Here is a 25837-nt window from a genome sequence, read left to right on the forward strand (position 1 = left end):
TTTAGTGCTGGACCAGGATGGTGTCTACTTATGGGTCCTGGAGGACTATAGGAGCTTTGCCTGCAACCACCCCCTCCACCACCAAACTTTACCTCGTACTCCAGCTCCTCCTCCTGCTGTAGCCTCCAGGAAGGTTCTGTACTCGCTGGAGGACGCCCGAACCACCTTCACACCACAGAAATGTATTCTTTAGGAATCTGGATGATTAACAAGTGGCCGTGCATGCTTGTAGAGCATGAGATGTCACAGAGAGTACACACTGGTGTTTGTTACACTGGGTTCCCTTTAGTGCCTGGAGAAATGCCTTTACACACCCATATTTGAACATTTTCACAACATTTTACTTTGAATTTGAATACTCTAGGCCTTCATCGATTTTGCAGGTGCTAACCTAGTTTTCTTCTTCCTTCTCTTGTTCTCAGGTAACATAGAATACAGCTGTCCCGCCACAAACGAGTGCGAGATCACGAAACGAAGACGCAAATCATGTCAGGCCTGTCGCTTCATGAAATGCCTCAAAGTGGGGATGCTCAAAGAAGGTAAGAAGAGTAAGAACATTTTTTATTATTCCTGCATCCACAAGATACACATAACAGCACTGTATGTATTATATATATTATTTTTGGTATAAAAACACATTTATGCAAAAACAAAACCTCCATTCATGCGATAAGGGGAATAGTGGAATACTGGGACATCACACACTCACAATGTTTTCATTTCGGAGTGAGAGATGCACATAGACGCTGGTTCTCGGCCCCTCCGTCCTCCCCCTCCTACCTACACAGCAGTAAATAATTTGCAGTTGAGCTGGGGACAGAAATATGCTGAATAGGTTGATCCCGCCGTCTGAGTAATAGAAATGTAACAGTATTCCGCCAGGAAAGGCTTGGGCCAGGTCCCTGAGCACACACAGTCTCAGCTCTCCCCGGCATATTGATCCACTAAATGTTTTCCGAACATCTCAGCTCTCTTCCTGTGGATGCTTTTTTTTTTTTTCTTTTTAAGTCACACCAGCAGGGAATTCAGCGACAATTAAACATGCTTCCGATGGATTTGTCTGGCTGGGGCTCTTTCCCCCCTCCACCCTCCCTTCCTATATTGCAGACTTAGACGGAGCTCCTTGAGACCCCGAGGCTTGGCTGCTCTTCTGGGGGAGGCACCTATCCGTTCCCTCTTATCCCGTTGTATTAGTGAATGTGCTCTCACCTGCCTCTCTCTTTCACTCTCTGTGTCTCTTCCTCACTTGTTGGTGGCTCCTAAAAGGGCCAGACAAATGAATAATGAAAGATATGTGGCTCGGGGGGGTGAAGTGACAGTGTTGTATTTATTCAAGCCTCCTCTGGGAGCAGCTTAGGTATTCTGTAAGGAAAGATGTTTTTATTTTATTTTTTTCTTCCTTTCCTCAAGTGCTGATGAGTGTGGGTCAGGTGGTGCTTCTGCTGTGCAAAGTATGCTCTTCTCTTTTAGTTATATAAATACGAGCAGACAGAAGATGTAACGATGGATGAAATTCTGCAAAAACCATACACCTTTTCAATTCCCTGTCAAACTCTTTAGAGTATATATATATTCCAGCATTATTCTTCTCATTATTCTTCGGAGAGCAGGATTTATAGTTGCATATATATCCTTTTGCCACTTGAAGCCGGAGTCACAGCCCGTATGGATCTCCACACAGTAACAGAATCCCCTGGACTGCATGCAGCCAGATAAAGCCTCAGTGCCAGAAAGCCAGAGTAATCGCATTACTATCTGATGAAAAATTTATGCCAATATATCATCTTGGAGAATAAGAGACTACAAAAATATGGAGCTTTGGCTATAAATGAATGACCAGTGTCAGGTCAGAGTTAAAAGAGTGTAAAACTCAAATATGCAGACTTCGGCTAAGCCCGAGGTTCTAATGCACACTTCTGTGTGTTCAGCACATCGCCAGAATAAGAATGACCCTCCCTTTTTTACATAGCGACTGTCATTGCCAACCTCTGCAACTATTGTCACAGACTGATTGAAGCCTTGTGCAGGTGTAGCCAGAGATCCTGATTTCTCTCACAAATGATTAAACCCGCTCGTCACGATCGAACAGAGGGATGCGAGGTGCAGTTTTGCGTCAGCTCAGCCACGAGGCAGTGTCACCAGGGTAAAATGGAAAGAGAGAGACACATGGTCTGTGGCCACTGTAAGCTCCATGAAGCCATCGGCTCAACGCCATGCTCGGGCCCTGGGTGTGGAGATGGTCACCGCTCATGTGACTGAGGTTGCAACTTACTTTCATTACTGCAGAAAGGTCACATTGTATCTGAATGGAAAGTCACCTAATTATAACTCCTCAGCTCCAACAAAGTACAGTGCTGCCCCCCAATGAAACAGAAGTTTCAACCCATCATTATATCTCAACAATATTAAAGACTTCCAGAGGAAATCAAGATATTTCTGTTTTTATTTGGATTTATACTTCAAACAATTAGTTCATATAAGCAGGTGGAAGGAAAATGCTCCCAGAAGATCAGCAGTCTAATTACAGGAGAGCTGCCTAAACCCTGTGTCGAGTCGCTGTACTTTCCCTTGACTGTATAAAGGAGGAAGTGATCAATAGGAGAATCAAATGTCGGGGGGCAACAGGTTTTTCCTCAGATCAATGGAAACTGATCAGAGCTTAGAGCGAGAGAGAGAAGACAAGATACTATTGAGAGATTACATTGACATCATTCAGTGGCAGTTGCTCCCTGCACCGACTTCCTCTCTCCCCCTCGCTCAGTCACACACAGAAGCCTCCACATACAAACCCACCCAGAATATAGTTTTTTGTAAAGTTAGATAGATATTTTTGGCTGGACTGACCATGGTCCAGTTTTACACCTCAGACTGGCTGATAAGAGTCGAGTCCATGTTGAAGTTGAACAGCCGACCGCCTCATGATTTACTGAAGTTCCACTGATAGTTGGAAGTTTCTCAGTGGGATGAACTTCTTATTAGATTTTAGGCTGCCAACTGGCCACTGACCACAATGAAAATTAGCCTCTTGGCATAGTTACAGTGTTGATATTAATATGCACTGTCCCTGAAAAAAGCTTCTACTGACCAATTAACCATATTTTGGAGTGAGACAGTTTTCTGTGATGATTTTAAAAGACATCATTACAAAACTATATGTCACTCAGTAGAGCGCATACACGTCCGTCACGGCTCAACAGCCACCTTAAATTCAATTAATCTGCACCGAATTACACACACTCTTAGATATCAGTTCCCTAAATGTGCCTGATTCTTTTTTTTAAATCCAGATACATTAAAGATAAATTCGTCTCTGGGGAAATGGGGAAACAGTTAAAATATTGGGCAATGTTAAAGAAAGAGAAACGATTCCTGGATCTGACCCCTGGTCCAAATATACACCAAAATTCAAGAGGATCTTCCCTTACCCATACCCCATCCTTCCACCAAGTTTCATTTAAATCTGTCCAATTGGTTTTATGTAATCTTGCTTTAAAACCAACCAAATGGTAAAATACTGTATATGTGACCACAGAGTCGGACAGAAGCGATCAGATAAAGAGCTGAAACCAGCTGACACAAGGCAGAATGCAAATTGACGAGATGACGTCATGAGTATGCAAAGACCGATGTGGTTTCACATCTTCTCACTTACACACCTTACAAGGTTCAGTCACATATTAGAATTTGACCTCGTCGTTCTGTACACGTCTGTAGCCTTGACTACAGACAATGTATTGTGTCCTCACAGTGTAACAGTACTGCGTTACGAGAACATGGAGACAGACTGAACAAAGAAGCAAAGTGTGTAAGCGCTGATATACAATACACGTCTCATTGTCCAGCAGACATGGCATGCAAAGAACAACCACATCCCACAATAGCCCCATTACAGTCACATACACAACATACAGAACATGCATGCAAACCACACCACGCTCACATGTATGGTTCCTGAAATACTAGACATGTAAATGTGCACTTGTGTCACAGACCGTCTGTTATAGCAGCCGCCGGGATGTAATCATGACAATAGTAATATAGTTATAAAGAAGCTTCTGCTGATAAAGTCTTGTTGAATTCTTTTTATTACTTAAATCGAAAACAATTAGCAGTATGAGCAGGGATGTCAGATCAAAAGGGATGTTGCAGCTAACCTGTAAATGGAGTATGTGACGGGGGTGTCACTATAGCAGCCCCTGAGGGTCAGCAGATGGGGAGGCGGCGCAGAGGCCTGACAGTTTTTCCGCTACCCTCGCTCATCACCACTCGTGATTAAAAATGCTGCAACACACTTACAAGCATGCAAAGCTGGCAACGGGGGCTCTTTGAAATAGTGCTGATGGCAGTTTAACAGGGCGGCTTCCTTGAAAGGCAAGGTTCACCATGCCTTGCCATGTGGCCTTCTGATTTTCCCAGCTAAAAAAGGGTCCACCTAAGCCCCCCTTGGCATTGCCAACCATCCCAGACATCCTGACACTTTCCCACAGGGAGAGACACCCAGAACAGGTGAGCGACTCAAAATAAGGGCCCCTAGCACGGCCGACCGCACAAAGTGAGTGAAGACAGGCTCTTCTGTAGGAGTGTGCTTGGAAGGGGATTATTATTGTTTTTGGAGAGAAAGAAGAGCCCCGGGTCAGCTGGCCCCAGCCCCCACCCCGAGGCCTTGGCTAATCCGTGCACAAATGCCAGCCGCCTTGGCCAAAAGCCCTCTCCCCCAGCACACTGCTTTGAAGAGATGATACCCGAGCTCACCCACCGCTACCCTTGCTACACTGTGTAGTAGGCCATAAAACAGTGATAACTTTAGATGAAATGGTACTCAACCCTCTTCACACATTTCTAACACACCTACTGTTTACTCTGGAGGAAGCACAACACACTTAAAGCTTCGGGTGTCACCAAAGGGACATATGAACCTCACAAAGGCTCCTATAAAGTCCTGGACTTAGTGCCTGACAGCACGAGTGAATGAATCCCTCTAGCTGCTCTTAATCACTCTCTCTTCCCCTCTCTGCCTGTGTCTGGCCCGGTTGGACAGTAAAATGAGACAGGTTAGTGCCAAGCTTTAATTCCTGTCAGCATCTGTTAATTATGGCCAGGACTGCTCTAATTAAAAGAGGCACCCATCTACCTTGATCGCTGGCTTTACACCGGCTGACACGGCCACATGACTCAGGCAGCCGAGAGGGTCGCGGGGAGCAGAAGCGCAGCCACCTGGCAGCGGCTGAGCTCATCGGGAGAGTGTCGGAAGAAAGTTTAGAAAGTGGTGACATCAGGTTTGACAGCGAGAGGAATTTTTCCATGCCAGCAGACGTAACGGCAACATGTGCGCTGAACTGAAAAGTTCTTAAGCACTTAAACCTGAGCAGGGAATGCAGGGAGTTGAACACTATTCTCAAGATACCTTCACAGGGGGAAAAAGCATTTCCTGATATGATACACATAAAGTCGAAATTGTCATCGTGTGGGATTGTGCGTGGGTGTGTGTAAAGTACAGGTTGTTGCCATCAGATGATTCCCCCCAGTGCCTGCTGGGAAGGTTGGGGCTCTGTTGGGAATCAGGGGTAATTAGGTTAGTGGGTTGTCAGTGTCAGGAAATTGAAAGACAATCCTAATCAGATTTGTGTTTCCAGGGAATCAAATAATTTATATAAGTAGACAAAATCTCTCTTCTACAGTTGCATGATAATAATACAGTTTGCTGGACACCCCCCCTCCTCACCATGCTCTTAGTTTTGGAAAAAGGAGCCATGTAAGATAAAAGATATTTTGCATAATTCCGCTGTTTGTTGAATAAAGGCCAGCGTTTCTAACAGACATCATCTGATTTCCCTTTTCCGCACTGGGCGACCTCCAATTGCCATGCATGGGACACATCCAAACTCATCCTCTCCAAGAGCACTCGCTGACGGACAAATTGTATTAGGCTCATTTGCGGTGGCTATACAATGCCCAGGTTTGACACCGTCCTCCCTGTTATAAAGTGATGAAATCATCAAGGAAGTGCTCTGGCTGCTGGGTGTTGTTCGCTCAGAGGACGCGCAGGGGGCTGACAAATTAACTCCACCACCACGGCAAGCGTTTCATTGAACCTTTTCTCCTCCACCCTTTAGTATTAAATTTGTTTTGGGTGTGTGTGTGGTGGGTGGGGGGTTGCATTATGCATACAAGGTAAATTGAAGGGATTCTCCCTCTTGACAGGATTAAGATATCAGGGATATTTAGGCTGCTCGGTCGCAGTGACACTCAACGGTGCAGGATATAAATGTTTGCATACAATTACATTAAATAACCAAATACCTGCCCGGTGGTATCAAATAAATAGAAGAGTGTAGATGAAATATTTTAACTATGTTGAAAATTAATAGAATAGAAAAGACATCCAAATGGAAACATCCTTATCAAATAATGAGATAATAAATAACTTATGTTATGATGAGGCCGGTTTGACATTTACAGTATCAGTGTGGAACCTGGGCCTCTAGGTGTGGCCGGGGGTGATAAGGCCCCGGTGCTCCTCCAGTGAAAGAGGGGTGAAATAAGGGTCTTTTATGGGAAAGCAATACCTAGTTATCTATCTGCTGTATGACAGTGGGTGTTTTGTACAGTGTGTGTGGGGTCTGTGTCTTTGCTTGTACGCTGGTAAAGTTTCTTTTTTCTGGATCCTGACAAGAACACACCTGAGATCTCTCCCTCTCTCTCTCACACACACACACACACGCAAGGAAGCATGTAGCTGACAGCTAATTAGCATGCAGTCTGCGTCGACCAAAAACCTAAATAATTAGAAGGCCAGTCTGTGAGATCATTGACCCTGTGTTAAATATTCATATGTTTAGACCTGCTCTGGGCTCAGCTGTGTCACAGAAGACCAGCCAGGCATGGACCACATATGGGAAGACAGCCACGCCTCTGACACATTCGCGCACACACACACACACACACTGATGCACATATGCAGTCCTTTTTAAACGCTTACATACAAGCTAGAGACCAGTGCGGTCACTCCCACCACAGCTTTTATACATCATATAATAGTATGTTGGGGTGTTTGTACAAATGGAGGATTTATTTTGCATATATTTGTGTTTTTACTGCTGTAAATATATCGAATAATTCACAACTTAAAATGTCCATGTATTTGATGTCCCTATCATCTAAAAAAGAATGCACAACTCCTCATTTAGTGTCCTTTTGTCTTCTCTCCTGTCGCAGGGGTTCGTCTGGACCGTGTGCGAGGAGGCAGACAGAAGTACAAGCGGAGGTTGGACACAGAAAACAACCCGTACTTGGGCCTGACGCTCCCCCCTCCCACCAAAAAGCCTCGTGAGTACTGCTCTGTCGCCCATTGTCTCCCTCCTCCGTTGCCCGTCCTGTTGCCCTGTCTCTCCCATGTGTGGACAGTGGACAGATATGAAACTACAATGAATACTAGTGTTTTCAAACATGTACCTTCTCCTGGCATGCATTCTGTAGGGAGAGGAGCGTTCACTCTGTCCCATTTATTAGTTTGCATAATGAGAAATAGAAAGAAATAATCAAAGTGAGGCCAACAACAATGCACAGGATATTTCAACTGTGAACAATTCTTTCTTATCAGTGTGATGCATCTTTGTGCTGCACCAAGCTCTGCTGCGATTCGACCTCTCACCCCTGCTTTGCTTTGACATCCCTGCTCCTTCCTCCTCTATCCTCAGTCACAAAGATAGTGTCTCACCTGTTGGTGGCGGAGCCGGAGAAGATCTATGCCATGCCTGACCCCACCATGCCCGAGAGCGACATCAAGGCTCTGACCACGCTGTGCGACCTGGCTGACCGTGAGCTGGTGGTCATCATCGGCTGGGCAAAACACATCCCAGGTATACCGCAATTACTTTTCCTCCATTCTCTTCTTCTTTTCAGGTGCTTCTATCTTCTCACACACCCAAAAAAACTGCACACACACACACACACACACACACACACACAGATAATGAACGACAGCATCTCATACAGCCTCTGGGTGTGTAGGGGTGGTGCAAAATGGACGTAGCTGCGAAAGGTATGAATCAATAGAGTGCATCTAAAATCGCTGCATTGAACGGAGAGGGGGGAACACACCCGGTGCCAATGTATACTGTAATCACCAGGGAGATTTAGAGCAAAGTTGGGGACCTGCCCAGTCAAACAAGACATCATATCACATACACACACACACATGGACACACACGAGCGCACACACACACATTGAATTATTGATGGGCATAATCGTGTTTCTTCCTTGCCCCATAGACATTCTGATAAACGAGGTGTTAGGTTATGAAAGGCCGTTGAAGTAAGGATGCGCTGCCTCACGTCGGCACAGATTTTGCTTCCTTTGAGAGTTTTCCTCTGATTTTGACGGAGAACACGTTGTTTAGCCGCTCCTTTATTTTTTTTTCTGCCATCGAGGCAGATTCTCCTTGATCTCGTGCCTGACCCCCATAACTCTATAACATTACAGTGCTGCAGGCGTGGAGGGGGGAAACAAACTAAATGAATGTGTCCCTCAGCGGCACCTCCATAACCTCATCTTCTCATCAGCATAACTTGGGACGGGCAGACAGCTGTCAGCGTGTATGGGATGTGTGGCATCGCTGCAGCACTGATATCCGCTCTGTGGCGTGTGCATACTGGAGCATCATAACAGTTAATTTAGTAGATAAATCCACAGATTCACATGTTCATTTGTTTCCAGTAAAGTGAAGTGGACTCCAGCTGACCTCAGACAGGTGCATTTTGTTCTGAAAAGGTATTAGAGACACTTCTCAGAAGGAGGGCTATTAATCGGGTACAGATCTGATAGTAAGGAGATTAGAGATGGATATGCTCGCAGGCCCTGGCTTCAGCCGTGGCCCCTTACGCGTCTAAACTGTTTGGATCACTCCTCGCAGGCCCTGCATGGTCAGCACACTGAGAGTTTAACCAAGGAGCTTACTCAGGACTGGATCACTACTGACCCGATAACACACTCTCATCATTGTGACCCAAAAATTAGAGTGGCGACGCACGCGTGAACACAAACACTGCGACATTCCCATGCCGGCTGCTGAAGATAGACGGTATGCAGGCATGGTGGCATCACTCAGGAACACATACACAAGAAAGAATATCTTATCTTTTTCATCTTATTGTGGAAAAAATCGGAGAATGTGAAAATGGTAAACATTTGAAATTTTAAAAAATATATAATTCTTTCCATTAAGAAAACTCTTGACACACTGTTTAACATGCACTGAGTTGAAAGTTTGTATCCTGGAGTGCATCATCATTTTAATATGTGTACATTCTAACTCGGATTTTATGTGTCATCGCGCTGAAGCGCTGTTAATCAGATTATACTAACACGTATTGTGCAATGGACTGATCCATAATGTTAATGGGATTTGCCCCTCAGACTGCGGCAGAGAACTTGTCATTCCGAATCTGTCTGTAATGATCACATAACCCAAAATGCAGGGCAGTAAGTCTGCACCAATGGTGAGCGAGTACCTTGTACCCAACAGTTGCTCTGCACCTGCAAGACGATGCAGTTTAAGTAGATTATTCTGGTCTGTACAGATATAGACACTCAGACACTTGTGCTGTTGTTTTCTGTTTGGTCACATTTTTAACTTTTATACAACAATCACACATATACCTCTTAGATCAAAAAGACAGTGACAGAATAAACACTTGCACTCCAGCGAGAGAGTGCTTGGTTTGTGCTAGTCCCTCTGGTGGTGTCTGTATTAGGACAGTGGGTGTCCTCTGGCCATGAAATGGCTGCATAATTGAGTTGTACATGGCTGAACCTGATCAGAGACGGTTCACTGGTTGAGCGAGACTCCGTGCACTAACACTCCATGCACCAACGGTACCCCAGGGCAGCCTACCATGCTACGTTCCTACCATATTTCTCCCTGCGTCCGCTCCGGGACAAGAAAGGAATGGAGGTATAAAACTGCTGATTGCATTCTGATAGATTTTTGCAGCCTTAGGCAAAGGAATTAAAAAGATTAACAGTTCATTATGAAGTAGACCACATTGATTAGGCCATTGACAGATGGGCCAATAACTAAAGTCCAAACGTAACAATTTAAATGTCACGAAAATTGGCACTTACCTTCTCCCAATTGATTTTTAAATTTCCCCTATTCTAAGCTAACATTTGAAAATGTGTTTCAAAGTGGCATAATATGGAGTAGAGTGGCCCTATTGAGTTTTAATTGGAGGGCAATAGGAGGACATCAAAGCTCTGTCATTAGCGTAGATGGTGTCTTTGCCGCACAGGGTCCAATGTCATCTTTGTCATCCCGGCCCTCTTTAGCATACCAGGAAAGGTCGGTTTGCGCAAGTGAAGTGCTTTATCAGTTGTACAGGATTTTTAAAAATTAGTTTAAATGAAATGAAAACAGTTAATCAATCAGATCAGGTGCACGTGTTAGTTTAATGAGGTAGACATTGGCTGGTGTCACTTATCAAGAGCCTTTTCACAGGTATGCCATCGCCAGGCTGCAGCCTCACCCTCGTTCTGAGTCTGCGTTTGATTAATTGATAATCGCTGCGGAGCTTTTGGACACGAGTGTGACTGCTCCAAATAGCATGAAGCAGTCTAACACGGCTGTTGCCTGGGGGAGCAGGGTCATTAGGAACAGTGGTAGGGGGATGCTGACAGATGGCTTGTTGGTCCTAAGGTGCTAACAACCTTTGACACACATAGCAGTGCACTGTCCACCCCTCTGGCCCCCTTCCATCCCATAAAGCTGCATTTCACTCTGTCCGAGAGGTTTAGGGAGGAACTGAGTGTTCTGACAGCTTCAGTACACCCGACCCTGTTTACCACCTTGACACTGTCGCCTTCCTCAGGAGTGACAGAACGTCAGCGTGACCCCTGAAGCCCTTTGCCACCCTGCATCCCTTCCCACCCGCAGTGGGAATGTCATGTGTTCATATGTAAAAACTGCCGTGCATGCTGCTTATTCAAGAGGCGCTTGTCGTTTGGTGTTTGCCAGCTTCCACCGCAGCTTCCCAGGCCCGAGTGTTTTCATCTGGGAATTCTCTGAAGGGTGAGGGGCCAAGCAAACATTGACACTCTGCTGCTGCTGCTGCTGCTCCTACACAATAAAACATATTTTTGCTCTGGCATGTCACCACTAGAATGTAAAATATTTAAACAACATTGTAATTTATACTGTGTCAGACACTCATTTTTGTTTATAGTGTGTAGAAATTAATTTCCTACATCCTTCTCTTGTGTTGCTGCATTTTTTAGTATTAGATGCCGACCAGATTAATCTAATGAAACAGGATTGGTTGCATTGTTCTATTCATTACTGGTGTTTTGGGAATATTCATCATCTGTGCGTTATTGGATTCCAGCTCATCAGCTCTGAGGCTGACAGACAGCCGCCTGCCGCGTTAGCTGTTAGCATCGGAGGCAGCGATGTTAAAAGGAGATCGCACCTCGTGTACGTTGTCGTGTTTGTGTCAGCTCAACCCTCCACCGTAATCACCCAACCACCAGCCCATCAGCCCACCCTCCTCCAGCCCCCTCCGGGCTCCTGTTTTCTCTTTGCCATTAAATTGTGAAATCTACTTACTGTGTTGCCAGCCTGATCCCACTCAAGCTGCGTAATCTCCTTGTAATAGAGTGTGAATACTGCCCAGCAATAAATCAGCACCTCATCAGTGCACTATATTAAATATAGACACCAACAGACAGCTCTTAGTATATTCAATTTACCCTCTGACGTAGGCTTCAACACAGGAGATAAAGATAGATTGAACAATCAGGTGGATGCTGAGGCCCCGGACCCAGGCAGGAGAGCGGGAAGACAGCGGAGAGGTTGCGGGGAGATTGAGATGGGGGCGTATCGGCGACAGACAGGCAGTCAGGAGTGTGCACGGCCAGGAAGGGGACATTTGCCAGGCAGGGTGGGGGGAGGGCTTTGTCTAGTTACTGTGACACATGAGCAGGTACATACAGCATCGAGATTATATATACGCACTGTTCATATTGTGAATCCATAGAAAAATATGTAGAAATTCTTAAACTGCATCCTCACGTGTTTAATTTTCCACAATATTTGATTTTAGGAAATCTTTAATGCTGATGTGCCTTTAAGTGATCGTCAGCAGTGCACCATCCCTCATTAAGCAATGTTGCTTGATGGCAGCGGAGATAAATTATGTGTAATTACAGCAATGATTAAAGCCTGATTCGCGCTGGCCTTTGCGGCTAAACAAGAGATATGTAACAGTCAGTGTTGGGCGGTGGGACCCTGGGGAGGGCTAAAGACTTCCCCACTCGGGTCAGGAGGTCACAGGGTACAGATTAAAACAAGGGGATTACTGTATTTGACGTTACTCAACCTAATAACGTTCACAGGCTACTGGTCAAATCACCCATTCCCCAGCTACTTACAAAGGGATAATGGGCTGGTTATCACGTCCAAAGACGGCAGATAGCTGTCTCTCTCTGAGAGTGATTGCTGGAGCTGGAAAAAAATACAAGATTCATTTTCTGTCTTCAGCCCTTTTTTTTCTGAATCATTTAGTTTGTATTGACATGATGTCTTTCACTGTAAAAACTGCCGATGTGTCATTAAAATCAGCATCCAGAGGAAGCTGGAGCTGTTTGTGTTGTACATGTGGCTGGACGACTCCAGGTCAAATTATTTATGTCAAGCACAGCAATTTATTACCCAGCAGCTATTGATTGGGTCCTCCTCATGCTGTCATGTAAATTCAAAAAGAATCATGGTCGGCAGCTGCAAGCCTCACACACAGAACCAAACAGTAACACACACATGCTCACACACACACACAGAAGCACACAGACAAGCCTGTGCGCACACTCGCCATTATGAAGCTGCTCTAAATTGCCATTCATTGCCGTGCTGGTTATAGATCTTACACTGTAACATGTCGCTCTGTCAGATCACAGGAATCTATACAATAAAAGGTGCACACTTTCTCTCTTTTTTTAAAGCACCGTCTAAAATTAAAAGCTTTGATACCGGATAATCTCGTGATCATTCGGTTCAGTTCGAGGTTAGGAAAGGAAAAAAAAGACGTGCAGAACCTCTGGGGTCCTGTTAGGGGCAGTTTTACTCCAACTGGAGCCCGGAGAGCACTTGACTTGGCTGAGGTGAGATTGCCTCTGGGCAGAAGTCTTCAGGGCCTGCTTGTCCTTCTGATAGCTGGCCATGATAGATCAGCACCCGTCCAGGCAGAATTACTCTCTTTCCTCTTTCTATCTCCCTCTCTTCTTTTTCCCCTCATTCTGCAGCCCCCCTTTTCTCTCTCTTTCTCTTATCTCGCTCCTCTCTGGCCCATATCTTCTCTTCTCTTTTATCCCCCATTTCTCTCTCTCTCTCCCTCTTGCCATCTTTTTTCCCCTCCCCTCTCTCTCCCTCCCTCCCTCCCTCCCTCTGTCTGCTCCGTTGTCTGATTGAGGCTGAGTTACGAGGGGGCTGCAGCTGGAGGGGGCCACCGTGCCTCGTAATTACATCTCTTTTTATTACCCGTGCTAATGGCCCTCGGGGAGAGGGAAACAATAATAAATTAATAGAATATGAACTCCAGCTCAACAGAAATCTCCAGCATTTCATTTTGGACCGTCCCATGATCTGGCAGATGAAACGGCGTGCTGATTAATCTCTACGAGGGGTTTGGAGCAGCCGTCTGTGGGTTCGGGCTCCCCCCCCCTGCCAACAGCCGAGGGCTTTTGGGGAGATAAAGGAAGAGATGATAGTTTTGGCTTCTGTTGTTGGTCTTCGGTCGGTCTTGTTTTCATCCTCTGAGCTATGAATGATGGTGTTGATGCAGTTGGTGGTCAGCTGGGCTCTGGTTTCTCTGTCATCTATATATCTTTTTCTCCCTCTGTCTTGATTGAACTGGATTTCTGTAATTTGCATGCAGGAGGAAACATCTTGGAATTTGAAAATCCTTTTAAGAAATAAATGCATGATGTTTTAAATGTAAGTGGGATGCTTACATCAAAGTGACCAAAGAAAAACTCTGCACGGTTATTATCTCTGTATCCCTGCCACAAAGACTTTTAGACAGATATCTGCCGGTGCACTCAGCAGTGGAGTGGAAAAGGCCCTTCAAGTGCGCAGACAGGCCTGTCTGATTTGGTCAATATTGTGTCATGTTTGGTCAAACCCCGCCAAGGCAGTGGGCTGGAAATGAAGATGTAAATATTGATATTTCATTAGAGGAAATCACCCACTCCGACGGCACTTAACCGGGCCACCTTCAGAGTGTGGCGGCCGGAGCGCCGTGTGACCTGCGGAGTCGGGAAGTCACTTCATTACTCGATTAAATTGAGTGGAAAAAGGCAAGGCAACGACACGAGATCCCATTTGGAGCGATAATTTAGGCCCTGAAGAGAGGGGATGGAGCAGGGGGAAAAACACTACCTCTCCATCTCACAACACTGGATTAAATTCAAGGACTTTTAGCGTCAAAGGTAATTGTAGGCTGCTGGGCTGCATGTGTGCATATGGCTGAGAGGTGTCTGCCGTATCAGAACAACTCTAAAGCCTCCACAACGAGCCCTGAACAAGGCCTTCACACGGGCTGTCACATTGGGAGCAGCGCTTTAGTTCCGCTTCACTCCTCCTTGGCATTAAAAGGCTCGACAAAGCCTCGCCTGTGATTGCGATGCCAACCTGATGCGGCAATCAAGACCGCATCCGCGCTTGCATGACAATTTCCCTCCGGCCAGTCCACATTCTGTCCGACTTAATGGCCACGTATGCAGACAAGGAAATAACACAACAAAATTTTGAGGCGCCACCCGGATACGTGTAATGGCGCGGGCCTCCGCAAAATATGGCTTATTGCCTCCGCTGATAATAGTTAAGTGTTGTGAGTGCTTTCGGCAGTTTGCTGTGCTGGGTCTAATTTGGGCTCTTCAGACCTCTGACCGGTCCAGTCGGGCACCAGCACCTTTTCTGTTCGCACTCTATTCTACTGACTATTGATTCCCCTTCAAAACGTGAAGGCCCTCACTTTCTGATCACAATCTGTTAATTAATGTATCCTCCAGCTCTTCCCCTGCAGTGGTCATCACCACGATAAGGGTAATTGAACACTCAGGTACCACTCTCGCTGGCTCTTCTTTTCTCTCTCTCCCCCCCTCTCTCTCTCCCTCTCTCTCCGCTTCTTTTTTAACTTTCTCTCACGCTTTCCTCATGATGTCTGTTATTCTCCTCACCCTGCACGACTGTGTGCGTGCGTGTGTGTGTGTGTGTTCATGGTGTCCTGGCAGGAGGAGATAAACATCAGGCTGGTGGCTGCCCCCTCAGTGAGATCATTTATATTTAAGCGAAATCGCGGGGCATGTGTGTGTAAGAGTGTGTGTGTGTTTGTTTGTGTGGTGAGCAGCCCTGGTCAATACTGTAATCTATCGCCTCTTAATCATGCAATGGCAGGGAGCGTGGCAACACCAAAACTTGTGAAAGCAATCATATTAATCAGGGGCGTAACTGAAGAGGCTAATACGCTGTCAGAGAATGGGCCGCCTGCAGGCACACAGTGCAGCGCGAGGGGGGAGGTGGGAGATGAAGGGGGGGGAAAGTGGAAGCTGAGTGTGTGTGTGTGTGGGTACGTGCAGTGTATTGACAGCTGAAAGATAGCACGAAGCAAAAAATGGTATGAGACATAGCTATCTGCCCCTCACTCTCTGCCTTTACCGTCTGTAATTTGTTTGAGTTTCTCAGCTCTCATCTTTGGGGGATCTAGCGGTTTGTTTTATTTGATGTTCTATTCTGAGCACATGTAGAGGTGTTGAAGGGGAAATGACAGCGGTTCGATGCCACCGAGCCAATTTCAGCTCATCCAGCTGTTGTTGTTGGAGAATGAGACCCGGGGTTTAAGCAGGTCTTCGGGCTGGGCTTGAACCACATGAACCCAGCACCCCGTGTGTGTGAGCGAGCTCGTGCTTGTGTGTACTTTTATGTGTATGGATTTATGTGCATACATATACGTGTCACAATCAACATGTGCGTCTTGTTTGTTTTCCTGGTTGACACGTTTGTGTATCCGAGCGCGTCCATGTATGTGTGTATGTGTGTGTGTTTCCCCCTCGTCACCTCCTCCCGCTACACAGTGCATGTCATGTCCTCAACCCCTCCAATGAGAATGTGTCTCGGTGCTAATCCCCCTCACACCAATAGAAGTGTGACAGGATACAAGGGGGTAACCACATGGCTTTGTGTATCCTGGACCTTTGCACCGATTTACTGTCCTCACTTACAGTAAAGCCCACTCAAGTGCTCTGACACAGGCTTCAAAGAGGACCTTCCACTGTGCATTTAAAATTAAACACCTCTCGCTAACATGGGGCTCATCGTGTACTCCAGGCTGCCGCGGCTCAGGACTTTATTTTTTCAGGGATGACAGATCAACTTAAAGTGATGTTTGTTTCACTTTTTAACACTTTACAACAAAGGAAGACTTCTGACTCAACCACAGAAGTTGCAGTATTTCACTTTTTTCTCTTCTTGGTGCAAGCATACCACATTTATTTTCCCGTCCTCTCACACTTTTCTCCTCTGTCCCTCCAGGCTTCTCTGCTCTGTCGCTGGGAGACCAGATGAGTCTACTGCAGAGCGCCTGGATGGAGATCCTCATCCTCAGCATCGTGTTCCGCTCGCTGCCGTACGAGGACGAGCTGGTGTACGCCGAGGACTACATCATGGACGAGGAGCACTCGCGGCTGACGGGCCTGCTCGACCTCTACGTGTCCATCCTGCAGCTGGTCCGCAAATACAAGAAGCTCAAGGTGGAGAAGGAGGAGTTTGTCACTCTCAAGGCCATCGCTCTCGCCAACTCAGGTGGGATGTGTTCCGCTCACTGATGCATGAGTACATTTCATGTGCATTTTGAAAAAGACCGAATTTTATATTAGCAACGGAAAAAAACGTAAATTGTTTTTGTGTAGGTATGGATTTGTATAATAATTTATAAAGTGAAATCAAAACACTGTTTTATTTCATTATTTAAGTGTTGCTTGATAACTTAAAAATTGTGATAGTATATCTTTAGTGTGATTTAGCATAAGCCCCATAACCTAATTTATTTAAACAATATTAAACTTTAATTCCGCTGTATTTTTCAACATAATAATAAATTACATATTGTATTAGCTTAGTATAACATATAATCATACAATAATTTAATATAACATAAAGTTCTTATAAATATTTTTTTAAGAATTAAGCAGTTCGTACTGTTATAACAATTTACTATTATACATTGCATAGACATTATAAAGTTGTTATTGTTAAAAGTCAGGAAGCAGTTTTACTGAGATGTTCTTCAGGTTTATTATTCACCCAGAATATTTCACTGTGTGTCCTGAGTGGCCCTCTGAGTATTGCACGCTGCACAGTGTAATATCCAGACGCAGCAGGGTTCTGTCTAACACAGTTTTCAGAAATGACATTTCTTCGTTTTTCAGGAGTTTCTCGGTGTAACCTTTAGTTTGGAGCTCGAGATGGAGAGATGGAGAGGAGATAAGGGCAGTGCAGGAGAAAGAGGGATGGAGGAGTGAGCTTTTTTTAATTGAACACCTTCCGTGTTGTGGTATTTCTCCGGTGCTCCCTCTCCCCCTCTCCTTCTCTATCTCCATAACAGTAGCTGGAGGGCACAGCAGCCACGGGAGATAAATTTAGCATTTCATTAGGAGCACAGGGGCTGTCAATAAAATGTGTTAAGTCGAATGGAATGAGTATCAGGGAGTGATAGGCCTCGTTTGTTCCGATGCGGAGACGCCACGCCACTATTGACAGGTTGCTTTTGAGGAGGCACAACCTGTCCCGCTCTGATCAATGCACGCCTGGGTCACCGGGCCGCTCTCTCCCTTGTTTTGTCCAGGGCTGAAAAATGAAAATGCTGATGGTGGGGCTTTGCTTTCAGACAACAGAGCTCTGGTCGGGGAGGTGGGGCTGTGGGAGAGGGGAGAGATGGGGGTCGAGGGAGGAGGAGGAGGAGGGTGTCCGGAACGTTAGAACAAGGTCTCTGGGAGATCACTCTCCCGGGAGCCCCTCTGTCTGACAGCTGTGAAAATTCATAGCGATTGATTTTGTAATTAGCAGTTTATCAATCGGATCGACGTGGGCTCACTGATGGATTGCGAGGAAATTGTTTCTTCAGAGTTGTTTTTTTTAAGTCTACCCCTCCTCCAAGGACTACAAGCGGAGCGCTCGCTGTCTCCTGCCCTCCTTTCCCTCCCATCTGTTGAGATGTCTTTATCTCCCTTTTTATTTTCTCCTCTTTCTCCCATCCCCGTCACAGCAAAACATTTCATTACAGCACAGTTCAAATCAGGTTTATTGCTAAACTGTGTGTGTGTTTGCAAATGTGATAAACAGGATAAAATATTGGTTTGATTTGTAAAAAAAAAAAAAAAAATGCAGCTTGTTCAGTTGTGAATTCAGCCTCTGTGAAAAGAACAAGAGATAATTATGTCACACCACATCCTCACCCGAGTTTTTTTTCCTCTCTTTTTTTGCCTTTTGTTCTTTCCATCCTCCCCCTCTCCCCTCCCTCCCTCCCGCGTTCACTTTACAAAACGACCTACTTCATTTTACCACTGTGGATTTGAAAACCGTCAGGGTGAGAAATGTCTCAAGGTCTTGGGAATACAGTTGTTCCAGTCAATGAATTTGGGGCGAAGTCTGAAATCTGTTTTGCCTTTTATTGTCCCGCGTGGTAAAATATGCACCGCCAAGGTGAGACGAGTCAGGCAGCCAATGACATGCTGCCTCTGGAGTGCCAGACACCGGTTAACCAGTGTGAGAAAGCACAACACCCCTGGACCGAGAGAGAGAGAGAGAGAGAGAGAGAGAGAGTGGGAGCAAAGCAGCGGAGAAAACAGAGGCAGAGCAAAGCGAGAATGAGAGTGGAGGGCTGTTACATGATGTACAGAACAAAACAATGGAACTCTATAGAAGCCAGTCTGAAACTAAAGACTGCTGCAAAATAGGAGAGGAGGAATAGATCTGTGTAGACTGAAGCTGAGAGAGAGTCATAGGCTAAGTCTGAAATCACTCACTAAAACTATACAGTACACTATATAGTGAGTTTTCCATTTGTGAAGTTTTTTTACACCCTATATAGTCCAGTCATTGTTTCCCATAATGCATCATTAAAAATAGTGTACAAACGATGGTCACTCAAGTGAGATCAGACACATATACTATGTAGACATACAATTTCACCTGTTTATACATATTAGCAGTCTTTATGCCTGATTGTTTTTCATAAAGATTGTTTATGAAAAGATTATGAAAAAGGCAATGTTAAAGTAGGTGAAAATAAAATCGTAATCAGTCCCCTGATCTGGATCCACACCAAAATGTATTGATTTCTTCTTTGAGTCGTGCAGCAGGAAAATTGAAATTTGCTTCTTTTCATCCCTATATTTACATTTCCTGGATTTGTTGTTGAAAAAATTTACATTTCTTGTCTCCTTGTCTGTGATGGTCAGAAATTCCCTTGAGGGAGAAGCAAAGAAATTAATTGAAAGGAAGTGTTGAATTCCTCTCAGACTTGTTTACAGCGTCCAATTCTCTAATGGAGCCCCCTCTTATTTTCTCCTCTTTGTTTTTTGTTCTGAAGCATTGTGTCCTTTGGAACGGAGAGGTGTTTAATGTGTACTTACTCAGCAGAGATTGGGTGCTATTCATGCCATTGTTGCTGGAGGATAACATTGATTTTCAGTCTCGCTGGTCAAGGGCCATATGAATATCCTGCCCAGTCCACCAAAGAACAAATATATAAATAAATAAAGTAAAGCAGATGTTCTGTTTTTATGATCTATTCTTTATCTTGTCAGGCTGTGAGTTATGTTTATAATGTCTTACATACCTTGCTGCTACTGACGGAGCAGTAAAGATCAATCATGAGATTTAATTTTGTTTTAGAAAAATCCATTTCCCATCACTCCTGTTATATTACCAGTGTCTCAAAGTGCAAACTACATTCCTCACAAGTTACTTTTTCCCCCTTTTTTCAAATTTGAAAACCCATCAATCCTCATGATCCTTTTTTTCTTTGCTCTTGTCCAGACTCCATGCACATAGAGGACATGGAGGCAGTCCAGAAGCTCCAGGACGCCCTCCACGAGGCCCTGCAGGACTACGAGAGCAGCCAGCACCAGGAGGACCCGCGGCGGGCAGGCAAGCTGCTCATGACCCTGCCCCTGCTGAGGCAGACGGCCACCAAGGCTGTGCAGCACTTTTACAGCATCAAAGTGCAGGGCAAGGTTCCCATGCACAAACTCTTCCTGGAGATGCTGGAGGCCAAGGTCTGATCGGAGGGTGGCTGATTGGCCATGGCAACAGAGGAGGGCTGCGTTGGCGATACAGAGTGACTTGAACCGAGGCTGAGGGTCCTCAGGAGAGGGAGACCCCCACTGACTGAGGCGGGACAGAGACTGTCCTCTCTCGCTCCCCCTCCTGGAACCCTGGGGCACTAAATAAAAAAGAAGAAATGCAAAACGTGGTTATTAGTATAAATATAAAAAGGATGCAGATTAATTTAAAATATATAAGAAATACTATGTACAGTAATAATTTTTTTTTGTTTTTTGTTAATTGTTAGTGGTCATGCTGTATATGAAGAAGGACCCCTCTGCCCCTCAGCGTCTTCAGAATAAGTAGTTGCCAGTTCTTGATAGAGACAAGACAAGTTTTTTTGTTTGTTTTCAGAAAACAAAAAGTTGTTTAAATTTGTTCTTAAGGCAGCAAAGTTGTCAACAACCATAAACAGACTCAGTTGTCTCCCAGTTGTGTTTTCGCCTGGACTCGACCAGGACCATGTATATATTTATTAATGGAAGACTGAGTGTACAGATAAAAGTCTGGTGAACTTGGTGGCCATTTTCTCTTGTTCTCCTCCCGGATAAAAAAAAAAGATGAACTAAAATTGTTACTTAAATGTGAACTCTTGTCAGTTTAAATGTCCTTGGATATACCTCTCCAGAGCAGTGAGCCGTGTGGTCGTTGTGGATCCTTCTCAGACCGGAAGACTTGCTGGTCCCATGTTTAGCAGAACTAGCATAGGCAGGTACAATATTCAGTCGAATTATTCTGTAGTAACTCAGCAATAAAGGGGGCTGTGTGGGGAGGCTGGGCTTGACCTCCTATCTCACATGTGCTTTTCAACGCTGCTGTTGCTAAAAGACCATGTCTGTATATCTCAGTCCCACCAGTGGGACACACCACTGTACCGCTGTTGCACACCAGTGTTTCTCCTCCCCTCTCCCCTCCTGTAGTGGTTTGTGTCAGTGCTGTTTATGCAACCCATTGAACCCCAAATTTGGTCATTGCATCTTGGCATGCGAACAGATGACCTGATTCGGGTTAGGTGAAAGATGATCAGCGGGTTTGGTGTGGCAGTATCAAAGGATCTATGCCGAGTGGCAGGAGTCCAGGAGATTCCATGTTCAAACAATCAGAGGTCCATATGTCAGCCACTCTATTTTGGGCTCTTTTAAGCCTGTGGCAGAGTCATCCTGCACACAGGGTGCAAGGTGCCCAGCATCTGCTCTCACCATTTTAGACACCTCCCATCTTTTAATAGCTGTGCCTGCATTTATAGAGCTTCAACCAAACGGAGGTAAATGGCAGGTGCAGGGCCGGAGTGGTGGCACTTCACACTGGGTTTATTTTTAACCTGGCAGGAGGTGGTTGTCTGCACAGCCTCCCTCCAGGAGTACAGTAGACACGTGGAACACTTCTTCTTGACCTCATGTTGACACAGTGGCCGGAGCAGAGTAACACCTTTCTCTCCGGTCTGGAGGCGGGCAGGAATCTGTGAGGAGAGATCGGGATGCCCTAGAATGCACATGTGAATAGCTATGCAAGAAACAAAGTGTCAGCATGCATGCTTCGTAGGGTAACAGCAACCCAACAGCGTGTCAGTACAAGGTGTGATCTCTGGTGGGAGAACAAGATGTTGCGCTCCCTTCTCCCTGTGTTTAGCTACGTATCCATGATGCCGGGTGTGAGTGATACGTTAGTCAAGTCCAGCAGAGCTGCCGCTCATCTCCATGTGAGGGAGGATGTGTCGGAGGTGAATACTTATACTACTGAAGGAATTTATGTGATGTGATAAATTGTGACACTGTTGCAACAATATGATACTGTGATCAAAAGAATCCCTAACATTGCAGTAGGGTAGGATTGCTGCCATGCTCCAGATATCAGTGGCTAGCACTGATCCAGCGCCGGCATGCTTTTTTTTACAGCAGCCTGACTGGCCAAGCAATGGAGGATGTCTACCCACTCCAGCACCCAATCATCTTTACTTGAACCAGCCGCTGTCGAGTTAACAAGCTCCACTGTAGACGGTGACCATATAACTTGAGTTATTTTACTGTTGTGCAATACAACAGGGACCAATTCTGACTGAAACCATGCTGAAAAGCATGCTTTTACTTAGATTTGGGAGAATTGTAACGCTACTAACTAACATACAGCATTCTAAAGCCCTCTAATTTTAAACATGTATCCCGTATATCAGAAGAGGAACTATATTTGATTTGCTTAGCTGACAAAAACACTTTTGTGCTTATTTCAATTAAAACTTTTGCAGAAAATCTTTACAACTAGTATTTTATAGTGTCCCAAATGATGATCCATAAGAATCATGATAACGGGAGTTGTCTCATCTTCCTGTTTCTTTTTACCAAGCAATGTGGCACTGTGTTAACTAAAAGATAACATGTCTTACATTACAATCTGTGTCCAAGTGTGTAAATGTATCAGCGTCAATACAGTAGGTTGCCGAAATACCATTGAAAATAAAGTATGCAGCACCCTGCTGACTACTACCTCATTATCATATTGTCAATATTTCTCTGATTCAACACTTTCTGCTCTTTATCAACTTCACATGTCTGTGACATACAGTACCTGAGCCATCCATGTTTTTATCAGACAAACTCTCTCTCTCTCCCTCAGTGCTCCTGCCAAAATGTTTGTAATCGTAGTTTCTGATCTTCCTGTTTGTCCTTCATAGACCTGTTTGTAAAGGTAAAGCATGCTTCACGTCGACCACGTGACTTGGCCATTGGCGGGTGTGACCCCCATTTTGGTTACGAAGCGGGTATTTGTTTTTATGAGCAACAGTGTGTCAGAATTGGTCCCTTGATGATAAATTGCAGACAGGGGCAGGTGACTGATTTCCTGCTTCTGTGCTCTGAGTATTTATGGTGTGAAATATATCATTTGGCAATGGTGTACATTGATATCTCTGATCGTTGAATCACCAATATCTGTGTAACTTTTATGTTTTGATTTTCAAAAAGGTAAAGGATCAACAAATTAAATACTCCCTGAACTCTGACTCCTCTGTGTTATGACTAAAATGTGTAGTAAAACGTGATGAAAACCTTTTTATACAGCCAATACAAACCAATAATCTTAAACGGATTTTTAAGACTTGCTGTGTTTGTGAATTGCCAAAGCACTGAACACCATTTTCCAAACAAAACTGCCAATTGACATAACAATTTTATTGAATCGATCACATAGCTGGCAAAACTTTAAACACTGTTCATCTGGTTAGACACACAAATCTGAATCACCCATTTTGCAATTTTGCAAAACTTTAAACACATTCTCATTAAAAAAAAAAAACACACCACAAGTGTTAGACACAACTAACCATTTCCTTCCACTCAGAAATGGGCAACCACATATCCAATGAGGTTATTTAAGGACCATACCATTCTGAACGTTTCTATATTTCTGGATGGCCCGCCGGATGCTTTGCTCAGAAATGAGCAGAGAGGTCGTAAGTAGACAGAGCTTCCTGTTTACTATGTCACTATGTTCAAAGAAAACGTGGATGGTTTATCAATTACCAACATTTTCTCAATGTTTGCCTTCCATCATACTCCCTTCCTAAACCCTATAGAAACATTTTTCTCAGCATGTTGGTGGAAGGTGTATGAAACCCTGATACCCAGTAAAAACCTCCTGTCAATGGATGCAGCATGTGGTGATGTAGGAATCTAGTCAAAGGATTCTAGTCAAAGGATTCTCCAGTTTCTTAGCTTGGGAGCGGATTGCCTGTGATGTAGATGGAGTCCTGTGGCCTGACCTGGCCCAGACACATGATGCTGAGGCAGAATGAATGATTGACACTACTTAATGTAAAATTATTTAGTGCATTTTTATTTTAAAAAATTGCTGCAGGTTTTGTGTTTGCTTATGTTTTTCATAAGTGCAAGAATACGTAAAGATTTTTCAGTCAAGAGCAAAACACTATGCTCTGGGCACAGTGTTTTGCATTTACATTTATTTATGTAGTAAGTATTGATTACTGAGTAGTGATTATGCCTTGGCTGGCTTGGTGTGTTATCCGACCGCAGTGTTTGGTTTTGCGTAAAGATAAGATCGTTTTGATTTAATTGTTTGGTTTTTCAGAGGTCAGATGGGTTTATGTTTACTGTTTTGAGAAAAGTAGAGTAAGTGCCAGGAAATGCATTTCAGCAAATCAGAAAAACTAAGTCTATGCTAGCATGCTAAGCTAACACAGTGACAATGCTTACTTACTGACATGTAGCAGGTGTAATGTTTACCCTGTTCTTCTTAGCATCATAAACTTCCACCTCCTTATGCTATACAGAAATGAAGCCAAAATATCTCGGAAACGAACGCTGCCATCTCCCGCTAAAACACAAGCTCGACCAGTTTCAGCTGTGAATTATAGCTGCAAGTAACAAATCAAAACCAAACTTATTGGAAAAATCTGCACATGATAAAACATCAGTGATAAGAAAAACAGAATGACACTGACAAACCGATGCCATCCACAGAGCACCGTCGCTAACATGGCTAAAAACAAAGCCTAATAACTGTAAAAGCTAACAGGCCTCTGCAAAATGTAACTACTACAATCTACTACAATAATCTAATCTACTACACTTGTTTCTTTACTGCGTTTACCATCGTGTGTCAACTATTCATTCACCCTGTAGAGCGACCCCTACCCAAACCCTTCCCACTGCTCAGTGTCTTTTCCCACTGTGACCAGTCTCACATACAGTGACTGTGAGTTCAGCGATGGGACAGAACAAAGAGCAGGTCAGAGCTCCCAGCAGACCACAGATGAAGGCAGGGCTGAGATGCTTGCAGGCCACCCCAAACCATCCAGCCGCCAGCCGCCGCTGCCACCGCAGGGCCAGAAGCCGCTGAAAATGGATCCGTCACAGGAAACAGGCACGCAGACACGCTAACGCTGATAGAGGTTGGGGGGAAGTGAGGGGGCTGTGGCTCCATTATTTCAGGAAGCTGATATTCTTGGGAGTTAAAGTATTCCCCTCTCTATATAATTATAAGAGCCAATTTCCCGTTTTGAAATAATGTCTCGCAACCAATTAATTGTAATAATCCTCTGCGTGGAAACAATGGCATCACAAAGCTAAAGAGGAGGGAGGACTTGAGGATGAGAGGAAGAAGAATGAGTAGACGTGGAGGCCCTCGCAAATAAAATGTGGAGCATGCTTGCCAGGTGCTGTATTTTTAAAAGCAATGTGCTTCTCGTTTCTCATGCAAATCACCGGGTTGGACCAGATATTGCCATCAATAAGTTTCCCACAGATACAGTAGCAGGGCAATCATTTACCTCCATTGACAGGTCAAAACACCTTTCATTAGAGTTATGAGGCATCTCATCAAGATGCGGCCCCACTTGCAGCTGTACGACTGCTGTGTATTGCTTAAGTGTGTTTCATTATTCCCAGAGCAACGTTCATGATGGTGAGGGAAAGGATTACACGTCAGGGTGAGTGATTGGGTTTGAACAGAGC

The 25837-nt window shown here is 44.7% G+C and overlaps 1 protein-coding gene across 13 annotated transcripts in view; it reads left to right on the plus strand.

Annotated features, from left to right (window-relative positions):
- esrrb (estrogen-related receptor beta) overlaps window positions 1-23367 on the plus strand; it is a 46345-nt gene extending 22978 nt beyond the window's left edge. For 9 of the 13 annotated variants that reach the window (XM_069535486.1, XM_069535487.1, XM_069535479.1 and 6 more), the window contains 5 exons: window positions 423-548; window positions 7216-7326; window positions 7698-7859; window positions 16578-16847; window positions 20085-23367. In XM_069535486.1, the coding sequence (XP_069391587.1) occupies window positions 423-548; window positions 7216-7326; window positions 7698-7859; window positions 16578-16847; window positions 20085-20329 (914 nt within the window). In that variant the 3' untranslated portion in view covers window positions 20330-23367. The remainder of the gene's footprint in view (window positions 1-422; window positions 549-7215; window positions 7327-7697; window positions 7860-16577; window positions 16848-20084) is intronic. The other 4 variants (XM_069535480.1, XM_069535488.1, XM_069535489.1 and 1 more) reach the window with 1 other exon arrangement.
- The last annotated feature ends 2470 nt before the right edge of the window (window positions 23368-25837 follow it).

This window comes from Paralichthys olivaceus, chromosome 12 (assembly GCF_024713975.1).
Source record: "Paralichthys olivaceus isolate ysfri-2021 chromosome 12, ASM2471397v2, whole genome shotgun sequence".
In the NCBI taxonomy this organism is placed as follows: Eukaryota; Metazoa; Chordata; class Actinopteri; order Pleuronectiformes; family Paralichthyidae; genus Paralichthys; species Paralichthys olivaceus.